Source organism: Ochotona princeps, chromosome 1, assembly GCF_030435755.1.
Source record: "Ochotona princeps isolate mOchPri1 chromosome 1, mOchPri1.hap1, whole genome shotgun sequence".
Classification (NCBI taxonomy): domain Eukaryota; kingdom Metazoa; phylum Chordata; class Mammalia; order Lagomorpha; family Ochotonidae; genus Ochotona; species Ochotona princeps.
In genome coordinates, this window is record NC_080832.1 from 27,211,834 (window position 1) to 27,224,973 (window position 13,140).

General features: G+C 43.5%; 1 protein-coding gene across 1 annotated transcript in view; it reads left to right on the plus strand.

The window, feature by feature from the left end:
* MAP3K5 (mitogen-activated protein kinase kinase kinase 5) overlaps positions 1 to 4,257 on the plus strand; it is a 240,487-nt gene extending 236,230 nt beyond the window's left edge. The window contains exons 28-30 of the mRNA XM_058671310.1: positions 491 to 603; positions 3,526 to 3,602; positions 4,118 to 4,257. Of these exons, the coding sequence (XP_058527293.1) occupies positions 491 to 603; positions 3,526 to 3,602; positions 4,118 to 4,178 (251 nt within the window). The 3' untranslated portion in view covers positions 4,179 to 4,257. The remainder of the gene's footprint in view (positions 1 to 490; positions 604 to 3,525; positions 3,603 to 4,117) is intronic.
* The last annotated feature ends 8,883 nt before the right edge of the window (positions 4,258 to 13,140 follow it).

Genomic DNA, 13,140 nt, shown 5'->3' on the forward strand with positions numbered 1-13,140 from the left:
GAGTTACAGGGAGACACACACACAAACACACACACACAGAGAAACTTCCATCCTCTGGTTTATTCTCTAGATGATCACAGTGGCTGAAGGCAACAGCCTAGAACTTCATTTGGGTCTCCCAAGTGGATGCCTGGGGCTCGTCTTTCACTACTTTCTCATGCTCATTAGCAGTCAGTTGGACTGGACGTGCAGAAGCCTGGACTTAAATCGTTGCCCATGTGGGATGTTGGCATTGCAGGCAATAATTTAACGTGCTGCACCACAATGCAAGGCACATACTATTTTTTCTGACTTTCCATTTGCTAGATTAGATTAATGAGTCTTAGATTTATCACTTTAACTGCCAGTCTCAATTGTTTCTGTTAACATTTTTCTGATATGTATTGATTTTCTGAGCAGTCTAATGTGTCATCATAAATATCTGCTGATCATAAGGGTTTCAGATACCCTGTTGTCAAAACTAAGAATATCCCTCCAAATTCTGTTCCAGATATTCCTGGGGTCCCTGTCTGTCACCTCAATTCTCCTGGCACAAATACTGAAGATTCTGAACTTACTGACTGGCTGAGAGAAAATGGAGCAGATGAAGACACTATAAGTCGGGTAAATACAACTTTGACCTGCAGGAATCAGCATTCCTTCATTCACAGCACTGAGTGTCCGCTGTATTTCAGCACCACTCTAGGCAACTGGGTTGTGCTGGTGAGCACCGCAGATACAGCCAGTGGCCTCCAGGGCCTTACAGACTAGAGTAGGCACACAACAGTCAGGCTATTTCACAGAAAAAAATGTAACTACGTGCTGGAAGGTTCTATGAAGGAAAGGTATTATGAGACGGAGTGAAGGAGAGGCTTGGGAAGATTGCCTAAGAAGGTTATAAATGAGCTGAAATTCAACTGTGTGTTTGTAGGGCTGGGAACAGCCAAGGAACAGAGATCAATCTAGGCTGGGGAGACGAGACAATGAGGATGACAAATGCTTTGTGGTCCAGAACCCCTATGGATCTTTGTATTTTTTTTAACTGAAGATAAAGAACAGGGAAAAGAAATTAAGACAGATGTAAAAGAGCTGGGGGAGAAGTTCTTCTGTTTCTTGTGTTTATTAAAAAAAAATCCATTGTTTTGAAAATTTATTTTTGAGCCTGGCACAGTGGCCTACTGGCTAAAATCCTCACCTTGCATGCTGGAATCCCATATGGCACTGGTTCTAATCCTGGCAGCCCTACTTCCCATCCAGCTCCCTGCTTGTGGCCTGGGAGGGCAGTCGAGGAGGGCACAAGGTCTTGGGACCCTGCATCTGCATGAGACACCCAGAAGAGGCTCCTGGCTCCTGGCTTCGGATCAGCTTAGGTTCGGCCATTGCGGTCACTTGGGGAGGGAATCATCGGACAGATCTTCCTCTCTGTCTCTCCTCCTCTCTGTATACCTGACTTGCAATAGAAATGGATAGATCTTTAACAAAAGAAAAAGAAAATAAATGTTTCACTTTGAGAACCAAAGAGAAAGAGAGAGACATTAAAATATCTCCCATCTGCTGATTCACTTCTCAAAGGCCTCTCGTAGCCGTCGCTGGGCCAGGCCAGAGCCAGGAGCCTAGAATGCCACCCAGCTTTCCCATGTGGGAACCAAAACCTGTTGCCTCCTGGAGTGCATGTTAGCAAGAAGATGGATTGGAAACAAAGGAGCTGGGACTGGGATGCAGGCAGTTGGTAATGCATATGGTGTTCTAACCAGTGTCTAAACTGCTGCACCAAACACCCACCCCTGTTAGATTTGTAACTTTCTTACATTATTATTAGGCTGTCCTAGGCAGCAGCTATTTATCTACGTAATAAAATATTGAGTTGGTAACATGACAGGAATATTTGCTATACAAACCATTCCATATGTACAGCAATCAAATTCCTCTCTATTCCTTATGGATTTTGGACTTATACATAGAGACAATTAGCAGAACATTGTATGGATTTCAATTTTGTATTTAAATGTAAGAGTAAGAATAAATATGTCATTCTTTGCTTTAATAATTTATTATCCATTGAATGAAATTTAGAGCCTCCTTGGAAAGCTGCATTTACCAAATTCTTGTCAAATATAATTTTTAAGTTTTTATTATTTATTTATTTATTTATTTGAAAGGAATGGTTACAGAGTTAGAGAGAGAGAGGAATAGAGAGAGATCCTCCATCCACTGGTTCACTGCCTCCCTGCTCCCAAATGGCCGCAATGCCTGGGGTTGAGCCAGGAGCCAGCAGGGGCTTCATCTGGGTTTTCCATGTGGGTGGCATTTGGGGACTAAGGAATTGGGCCACCTTTTGCTGCTTTCCCAGGCCATTAGCAGGAAGCCAGATCAGAATTGGATCATAGTTGAAACTGCCCATCTGGGATGTCAGCACCGCAGCTGGCAGCTTTACCCACTATGCAACACTGCCAAATAAAGTTAAGCAACTTCATTCCTTATGGGAAACCATGTATCCAGTCAGGTTCTCCAAAAATATTTATCCTTCTAAATCAGACTTAAATCAAATTATGATTTGATTAATTGATGATTCACTAAATCACTGCCGTTTTTAAGTCAAAAACTTCCATTTACATTCAGAGCTCTGATTTTGCGATGAATTACAGCAAATGTATTAGTTGTGAAAAAGGAAATTAAGGTATTAAATGTAATCAGTGCCTTTCTGGAACATTCTTTTATATATATATATATATTTTTTTTTTGAATTTTGAATTAGGTGGTACAATTTCGTATAGACTGGGATTCCTCCCCCTCCAAACTCCTGCTCCCCAACAGATTATCCCCATTTTACTACAATGGTGTAGTCCTTCATAAGGAATCATAATTCCATCAGTCTCTTATTTAAGTGTACCCCGACATGCTGATACAGACAATGTCAGGCAGTCCAGCATCTCATTGTCTACACATGTCCAACAGTTTCATTGGGAATCCGTCTTTCATCTGGAAGCAGGAATGCATGTTGCATTATACCCCCATATCTGGATATGGTGGACCCTAGTACTCCATCACTATACATTTTGCGAAGCCATGAAACAAAGTCAACAACTGGTATGAGTTAGAACAACAGCCACCACCACCACCACAACAAATTACAACACCACGAAAAATGTGCCACTGAGTAGCCAACACATGGGTGACAAAAAGGAGACACAAAACACTCTTAATCCACTTGAGGAAAAAAAAAACGCCAGAGCTACACAACAACAAAAACTCTTACATGCAAGAGAGGCAGGTGTAATAGCTGCAGTCTGTCCTGCTCATTGGACGATAATTCAGAAGTATTCCTGCATGTGTCATCTTTATGCGTTGAAAATCATATGTGTGCATTTCTTTATAATTACTTTGCATCAAGGAGGTCTTTCCCCTAGTAATCGCAGATAATCACATGTTTAGCAGATTGCTTTCAAGATGCACTGCTGATTGCTGCCAATGCTTACATTAGGGATAGAGGTTTTTTACTAAAGGTATACAAATCTCTTACTTTGGTCCATATTCTACTTTCTCTAGTTTTTGGCTGAGGGTTATACACTAGTGGATGTTCTCTACTACGTTACCCGTGAAGATCTGAAGTGCCTGAGACTAAGGTACCACTTTTCTCTCTGTTATTGTGCTCCCAGCTTTCATAACCAGCTTTCTAGATGAGTAAAGAATGTTCTCAAATCATTTTCAAACTAAGGCACGCAGATACTGCAAAGCTACCCTAAGCAAATGTTTTGTCTGTGATTGTCTCATGCTTACTAGAAATGCTGGGATGAGGTGCTGATACGTCATCCAAGAAAACCTGGTACATAAGCTGGTATATAAGCTGATACAATTTGTTGTTATAGTTTACTGTTCCAGGCCAGGAGTGCACAAAACCATTATGTTCGCCTCTATAAAGACACATTGCAAGAAAGCTGAACATTTTCAATGATGTCTTGGGACCTGGCAGTTGGTGGGAGTAGAAAGGGAATACACAAGAATAAGTGAGGACTGATCAGACTGGGTTCTGCATGTCCTGACCAGGGCAGCTAGAAGCTAAGGAGTCACATGTTGATTTCAAGGGCGATGTTTCCAATGCAGTGTTCTCTTGGTCCTGTTCTTGTGTCTTTCTAAACAGGGGCGGGATGCTGTGCTCACTGTGGAAAGCCATCATCGACTTCCGGAACACACACACTTGACCATCACGACCATCACTCAGTTTCTTCTTTGGTAGAGAACCTAACAATTACTATAGAACTGTGGTTTTTTGTTGTTGTTGTTGTTTGTTTGTTTGTTTGTTTTTGTGGGGGGGATTGAGGCGAGAGGAAAAAGAAGCTGCACTTTACAATCCAGTATTTGTTTACTGATGTTAAAGAGAAAACACAGGAAAACACACACTGAAAGCTAACTGCTTCTGTTTCCGTAATTCTTAAGGACTCTCAAAATAATCCTAATTAGAGTTCTAACATTTAGGATTGTTTTAGTATCAACATTTATATGGGAATGTTTATAATTCAGCAGCTGTTGTACTTCAGCCAGATGTTTCACACAAAACAGACAACATTTCATGTGATTGTACACCACTGGAACAAAAAAAACAAGATGTGACTATGAGTTTTTTTGTTTGTTTTGTTTTGTTTTTTTTTCAGATTATGTGTTTGTAAGATGCCCAAATCATCTGAGTAGAATTCTGTAATTTCAATTATTGTATAAAGTTAATGTGTTTTTTTTTTCAAGTGTGTGGAGCTATGGTTTTTACCTCTGTGTATTACTTGTAGTATTGACTGTATTTTGTAACTTAAGTTTCTGGCCTATGTATTGTACGTTTGTTTGAATCTTTGATGGACTACTTAACTGTACCAGTTGCTCATGCCTGAATCATGATAATGTTAGCTTGTTCTAAAGCTATCCATTGTGTTATATTTACTCCAAAAAGTAAAAAGAATTTCTAAGCATCCTGTTTTGATAAATTATAAAGAATCGTTATTGTGTGTTGGCAAAGTAGAGAAATTACTGTGTTAACATTTGTCACTTCTTGAGCTATAACATTAAGTAGACTATATCATCTACACAAACAATCAAACAATACTAATACTTGGGTTATTCCCTGGGGCAACAGAGGGTTAAGAAATATGAGAATCAAGGAAAGTCAGTATATTTTCCTTAAGGTTCTAGGTTTTCTTGAATGGCGATCCTGCATCTTACAGGAGCTGCCAAGAGTACCCTATGCTCGATCTCAGCCAAAAGGTCAAGAAGTAATGCAAAGAATATCCTAACAGAGAATGCTTCATTTTATATTCCTTCATTTATTTCTAATACTCTTGTTCAGGGAAATATTTTTATTTCCCTAAAATAAAAAAGTTTAATATTCTATTTCTCTGACCATTCCCATTGTTAACATGCTGAGGTCTGAAACTCATAAATAGGTGAATGAAATAAACAACTTATTTAAAAAATATATTTTCATTTACTTTATTTAACTGAAGGGCAGAAGAGAGGAATGAATCATCCATCCGCTGGTTTACTCCCCCCAAATGCTTTTAACTGCTTGGGCTAGGCCAGGCTGAAGCCAGGAGACTGGAACTCATCCAGGCCTTCTATGTGGATGGTAGTAACCCAAGTGATTTTGAACCATCACTCCTTCCCAGTGTGTGTTGCAGCAGGAAGCTAGAATCAGAAACAGAACCAGGACACACAAAGAGACACTTCAATATATTATGTCTTCCAAGTGACATCTAAACAACTACTCCAAGCTCCCACCCCAAGTTCCTTCATTATACAGGGAACTATTTATTATACAGAAAATAAGAACTTATTCCTGCCTTATGGCTTAACCCATACCTAACTGTCTTTAATAAAACAGCAGCCATCTTTATTTTTTGTGTGAAAATCAAGGTACAAAAGATTTATATTGTATTAGGCAATACATCCTTGGGAATGTTGTCATATTTAATACTTTGGAACAATATAAATGTCATGATTTTTTTTCCTTTTACATCCTAGTGTGGAGAACATTTTTGCATGTGCTGAAACTTCAAAGGCAGAGGGGTACAACATGTAAATTGATACACACTGAAACGTGCTATAATCTTCATATGAAGCTACAGTTTGTCCACTAATTCCAACAGTTAAAGGTTTCCTTCAGACTGTTGATGGGACCAAGTTTCCCCTTTCCAGCCAGCTCTCTGCTCGGGCTCTTCCTCTGAGCTTGTCTATGTGGGAAGATGCTCCTCCAGCCTGATCCATTCCACGAGACACTCCCAGGCCAGCATCATTAAGCTTCTGTCAGATGTTGGGTCTGAGACCCCAGAGAAGGCAATTCTGTGATAGATCAAGGCTCACGACAGTCTGTGCCTGAAACACTTGCAGCATCTAGGCCAGGGAATCAACTGTGATTGTTGGTCTGCTGTGGAGCCCAGGGTGGTTCAACAGGACCAAGTCTCATCTTCTTATTTCAAGCAATTCCTGGCAATGGAAGTGGGACAGACCCTTCCCATAGAAGTGTTATAGAAGGTAGTGCTCATCTGCTGCTTGTTTAGTGTTACAAGACTCAGTGTGCTTCGGCCTGGAGCAGATCTGTCATGTACCACCTTGGGCAAATGAGTTAGCCTTTCTGAGTCTGTTTCCTCATCTGTGAAAGGAGGAAAATGGACCATCCACACGGAGTTGGATTATCTTAAAGAAGATAATACAGAGTAGGTGCTTGGTAGAACACCCAGCAAATAGTGAGAGCTTGAATGCCAGCTATCATTGAGATCACTCCCTCACTTAAAGGTATTTATGAAATGCTAACTGGGTAGTACATCCTGTGTTGTATGAACAGGCAGCTTCTTGCCCCTCAAGTTCATTATCAGAGTTGGACTCAAAACAAACCAGGAATAACCATGGTGTAGAAAGCACTATGTTGTCATCTGGTTTCTGTAGATCAGGAGAAATTTTCCAGAGAAGTGACTGTCCAGTGGAGCCTGGGAAGATGGCTTGGAGCAGTAAAATCAGGGCGGGGTAGTGATGGCACTCTAAGAAAAACAAAATAGGAAGTTACTAGGAACAGTAGATCCAGGGAGGCCTTTCAGCTGCATTTTGAGCCACAACTACTATCACAGCACACTTGGTTGTGTTCACTCCCATACAAGGGTTCGGTAATGAGGAACTGTCATCAACCCTCCTGAATGCCCGTATGAGAGATGATAATGTCTACCAAGTTGAGAAGGTAGGCAGTGTGTATAACATCACCAAGAACATCTGTGATCTGAACAAAAACAACACAAAGGCTGGTTCCAGGTGAATGCCCCATAGAGAAGCAGAAGACAGAGTCCCTGCTATCAATAATGTGCATCTGACCATCGTGTATGATTGCAAAAGTGGCCAGTTAGAAACCCCTGATCATAGGGTGAGCTGGCTGGGAGCTGGAGCCGGTGAAACAGGCTTTAACGGGGCGGGGGGGTGGCATGGGGAGGAAGACCTTAATTTGGGCCTCGCAGAGAAAGTGTCATTAAATAAGTGAGGACCAGGGAAGGAACTCTGGGCAGGTATCTGGGAACAAAGTCCTGAAAGCAAGGGTTTGAAAGGATTGCTGGAGAAAGGGAACACCACCACTGGCTGGGAATGTGAGTCTGAGGCCAAAAGTAGAAGATGGGATAGCAAAGAGCTCAGGACACAGTTGGGGAGAAACGGAAAATCAAAGAAGATATATCAAAAGATTAGGGAGCCTGGGACGGTAGCCTAGTGGCTAAGGACCTTGCCTTGCACGCCTGGGATCCCACATGGGCACCAGTTCTGATTTTGGCAGCTCCACTTCCCATCCAGCTCTCTGCTAGTGGCCTGGCAAAGCAGTCGAAGATGGCCCTAAGCCTTGGTATCCTGCACCCATGTGGGAGACCCAGAGGAGGCTCTAGGATGCTGGCTTTGGATCGGTTCAGTTCTGGCCATTGAGGCCACTTGGGGAGTGAACCAGCAGTCAGAAGATCTTTCTCTTTGTCTCTCTTTCTCTCTGTTTATCTGCCTTTCCAATAAAAAATAAATCTTAAAAAAAAAAAAAGATACTTTGGGTGGAAAAAGATCTTGATATTCAGGCATGCAGCAGGAGCTATTCTAAAAGTTTTTGAAAATGTATATTATGAAATGGCAAAGCATTTCAAAACTTTTGCATAAGAATAATTTTACAAGATATGTTTATTTGAAAGTCGGAGTGCTGGGTAGTGTAGGGTGAGCAGAATTCCATCTGTTGGTTCACTTCCCACATGGCTGCAACAGCCCAGGATGGACCAGGCTGCAGCCAGGAGCCAGGAACTCCACCTGTGCCTCACATGGTTAGCAGAACCTCAAGAACTTAGGCTAGGGCTGGTGTTACGGTGTATTAAGCTAAGCTTCCACCCATGGTACCAACATCCCATAAAGGCACAAGTTCAAGTCCTGGTTGCTCCTTTTTGGATCCAGCCACCTTCTGATGTGCCTGGGAAAGCAGTAGAAGATGGAAGAAGTCATTGGGCCTGTATATACACATGGGAGACCCAGGGGGAAATTCCAGGTTCCTGGCTTCATACAGAAGATTTCTCTGTAACTCTTTCAATTGAAAAGAAACAACTTTTTAAAAGATTTATTTATATCTAAAGGTGGAATTACAGAGAGAAGGAGAGACAGAAAGAGATCTTCCATCTGATTAGCTCACTCCCCAGTCACAGTGGCCAGAGATGAGCCAATCCAAAGTCAGAAATCATGAGCCTCCTCGTAATCGTCCGTGAAGGCACAGGGGTCCAAGGACTTGAACCATTATCTGCTGCCCTCCCACACCAGAGGCAGGGAGCTGAACTGGAAGTGGATCAAACATGACAGGAATCAGTACTCACATGGGATGCTGGCACTGAAGGTGGAAGCCTAGCCTACTATGTCGCAGCAACAGCCCCAGAATCAATGTTTTTAATCATCATGCCCTGAGTGTTGGCATTTATCCCCTTAGGATGAAAATGAAGATGGGTGGGAAGTGCACAGAATAGCAAATACCCATTAATCAGCTTCTGGGCTTGTTTAGAAAATAGGATAATGGGGGTTGGCACCGTGGTACGGCAAGTAAAGCCACTTCCTGCAGTGTCAGCATCCCATACAGGTGTCAGTTCAAGTACCAGATGCTCCACTTCAGATCTAGCCCCCTACCCATGCCCCTGGGAAAGCAAGAGAGGATTACTCAACTGCCTGGGCCAGTGCATCAATGTGGGAAACCTGGAAGAAACTCCGGGCTCCTGACCCGCCCAGTGCCAACTGTTGCTGCCATTTGGGGAATAAACCACCAATGGAAGATCTCTTTCCTTCTCTATAACTCTGCCTTCAAACAACTCTTTAAAAAGTAAGTAAATAAATAATAATAATAATAAAGAAAATGGACTAATAAACATGGGAAGGGGAGGAGGCAGTGAAGAATTTTTCACAGGACTAAAACATAAAATGATTATTTATGTGGCTTATAAATTTATCCAGCAGCATGTTAAGCCTCAAATTGGTGCCTTATTTAAAGATTTATTTTCTTTATTTGAAAGGCAGAGGGCCCGGCGCCATGGCCTGGTGGCTAAAATCCTCGCCTTGAACGCCCTGGGATCCCATATGGGTGCCGGTTCTAATCCTGGCAGCTCCACTTCCCATCCAGCTCCCTGCTTGTGGCCTGGGGAAGCAGTTGAGGATGGCCCAATGCTTTGGGATCCTGCACCCGTGTGGGAGATCTGGAGGAAGTTCCTGGCTCCTGGCTCCGGATTGGCACAGTACTGGCCATTGCACTCACTTGGGGAGTGAATCATCGGACGGAAGATCTTCCTCTCTGTCTCTCCTCCTCTCTGTATATCTGACTTTATAATAATAATAATAATAAAAGGCAGAGTTACAGAGGGAGAGAAAGAGAAAGAGGTCCTCCATTCCATGATTCACTCGTACAAACAATTGTAATGGCCCGGAATAGGCTAGGCAGGAAGCAGGAGTTTCCCCCGGGTCTTCCACGGGGTGGCAGGCGTCCAAGCATCTGGGCCACACTGTGTGCTGCTTACCCAGAAAAAAAAAAGCTTTAAAAATTTAGGGAACCTTCTGTTACCTTCCCATGCATATTAACAGGGAGCTCTGGCAGAAGCAAGCATCTGGGATATACTGGCATGAACTTTTTGAAGTATCCACAGGGTTTCTGGGCAGAGGGTATGTGTGTGTACAAACTGGTTGTGTATTACAATGTTAATCTGGTGAAGTTAGATAAGGTACATAAGGGGAAACAGAATAGATGGAGCAGTTCAGGGCCTGGCTCAGAGGCAAATGAGGGTCTAGCAGGAGTAAAAAGCAGCAAGTGGGGAGGTAGTGTTCAAGTTAGGCACTGACAAAACTGGGGAGTGTAGGCAGTGATGACAGAGAAACGGACAAGAGAACAACTTAAAATGGGCACGTTTAGCAAGGGTGCTGTTCAGGGACATGTTGGATGAAAGGCTTTTTGGCAATTGCACAGACTGCAGAGAATGTACTGATGGAATGCACTGCCAGCAAGGGCAGCAGGCTCTTCACAAAATTCATGGAAAATATATTAGGGAAAAGCTGCATGAATTTCAGTACATTTTGCACCCAACTTAACTTTTAATTCTGTTGTCTATAAGCTTTTTGAAGCACCTCTGGATTGGAGAATAACCTGGATGGAGTTCTTGGTAAATGAGGGCTGTGAGAGTTGAGTAGAGAGGCTGTGGCCTCCAGTCTCATGAAACAGGATCTCAGGACACTCTGAAAATCAAGTCAACTAAACTGGCCACAGAGGAATGAAAAATACCAGGCTAGAGGTAGACAAGGAGGGAGCCGGTAGAGGATCTGGTGCTACCAGATGTGTAGGGCAAAGATGGACTTAACCTGACAGGTGGTTTGTGACCTGGGAAGTTTTTATAGATAGGCAAGCAAACTATTTTTAAGAGCAATAATGGAGCCAAAGTCCACAGTTTTTATTTGCTTTGGTGAGTAAAACACACGGCTATAGACTTACGAAGGAAGGAAGTTAGAGAAGAAATTCTCAGAATCAAAATCTTGGGTGTATTTGCTGGGAGGGGAGGAGGATAAATTTAGGAAAGTGGTGGCAGGGAATGGGGGCAGTAGATGGCATTAGGAGGTCCAGCTCTTCTGCAAAGGGGAACTAAGAAGACTGCAAAATGCTGAGAGGGACACAGGTGGCAGTCAAGACAGATGGCTTCCATGGACCTCGTAAAGTACAAGCTCAAGTGCATCGTGATGGTGTCTGACATTTTACAGATGTCATCCACTCTGCACAGCCACTCGACACACCCTGCTGCAGACGCTGCATTACTTGGCACGTAAGTCTGTGCAGGCCCTAAGTGAGGATTCTGGTGTATTCCTCGTGTGTTTTCTTTCTTTTACTTGCAGCCGACTGAACTGAAGTTATCCAAAGAATGGGAGTCAGCATGCAGCATCAACTAAATGAAACAAAATAGAAACATCAGTATGGGCTGACCTGGGGCTGGGGCAGGGTCAAAAACAGAACTCACTGGCTTACTTTTCTGTTTGTTTTCTGTTTTGTGTTTTCTATGTGTGTTTAAAGGTTTATTTATTTGGAAGGCAGAACTACAAAGAGAGTGATGGACAGAGACCCTCCACCTGCTGGTTCACATTTCAAATGACCATAGGGCTGGGGCTGGGCCAGGCCAAAGCCAGGAGCCTGGACTGCACATGCAGAGGCCAAGCAGTGAGGCTGGCTGGGTGCTTTCTCAGGGGTATTGGCAGGGAGCTTCATCAGAAGTGGAGCACCCAGGACTGGATTCAGCTCCCACAAGGGATGCCAGTGTCCAGAATGGCTGCTTAACTGGCTACACTACAATGCCTTACTGGCTTACTTAAGTGGGTAGTAAGGTTTGAAGGTTGAAAATAAATCACCTGGGTCCAGGAAAATGTCTCAGTGGCAAAATTCTCACCTTGCATACGCTGGGAACCCATATGGATGCCAGTTCGTGTCCCAGCTGTTCCACTTCCCATCCAGCTCCCTGCTTGTGGCCTGAAAAAGCAGTCAAGGATGGCCCAAAGCCTTGGGACCCTGAACCCACATGGAAGACCCAGAAGGAACTCCTGGCTCCTGGTTTCGGATTGGCTCAGCTCCGGCCACTGTGGCCACCTGGGGAGTGAACCAGCAGAGAGAACAACTTTCTCTCTGTATCTCCTCTCTGTAAATCTGACTTTCCAATAAAAATAAATAAATCTTCAAAGAAAAAAAAAACCAATACTTTCCTTTGCCAGGGTTTTTCCAGATGGTTCAACCTGACAGATTCAGCTCAAAGAGTTTTGCTGATGTTCCAAGAAAAACATTTCAGGCCGATAACGGATGTAGCAAGAAATATCAGTGTACTTCAGAAACCCATAGAAAACTCAGTTTTTTAAAATCCCACTTTTCCACAAACTTCTCGAAGCCACCAAGTACCTTATTCCCCTTATACCTCCCCCTAACCTTTCCATGCTGGTGTTTTTTCCTTGACTGAACTTTAATTTAGGAACATCACGTTATGCAATGATCAGTTTGCTTGCTGCCTTTTAGAAACGGCAGTATTGGGAAACTCCTTAACCACAGACCAAGGTGTCTCTTGGTTCAAAACCTCTACCTAGTCATCCAGAAAACCAGCAGGTGAAATACAAACAGTCCACTTGGGCTCTAGAGCGGCAGGCTTGTATGCAGGGATCCAAGGTGAAGCTGTCGCACGAGAAATCCGACGTCGTTCCCAGACACTGCATGTCCGGTCCACCCCGTCCACCCCGTCCACCCCTATTGCTGTCCTTGAAAGCTTTTTGAACTCCTGAGAGCCTGCCGGATCCGCTCAGCCCCCACGGGCGTGGGAGGGCCTTTTCCGCATAACCACGCGGCACTGGGCTGCTCCATTTTGTTTCTTGTGTTTCCATTTATGTAGGTTACTTTTTTCCCTCAGCACTTTGATGCTAATCATTGCCCAATGAGGGAAATAAAAGGCGGGAGGCTTCTTTTTAGCTCACAATCTGTTTGGGGGGGGGGGGGAACTGTTGCTGGTTGTTGCTTTTTTTTTTTCTGAGCATTGCCTAAGTCCTGAGGTGGTTGGCCCCTCCGAAACCAAGCCTAAGAGAAGCCACGCCCGGTCTGCACTAACTTTTCACTACCTGCGGTGCCCTTGGAGCTCACGGGGT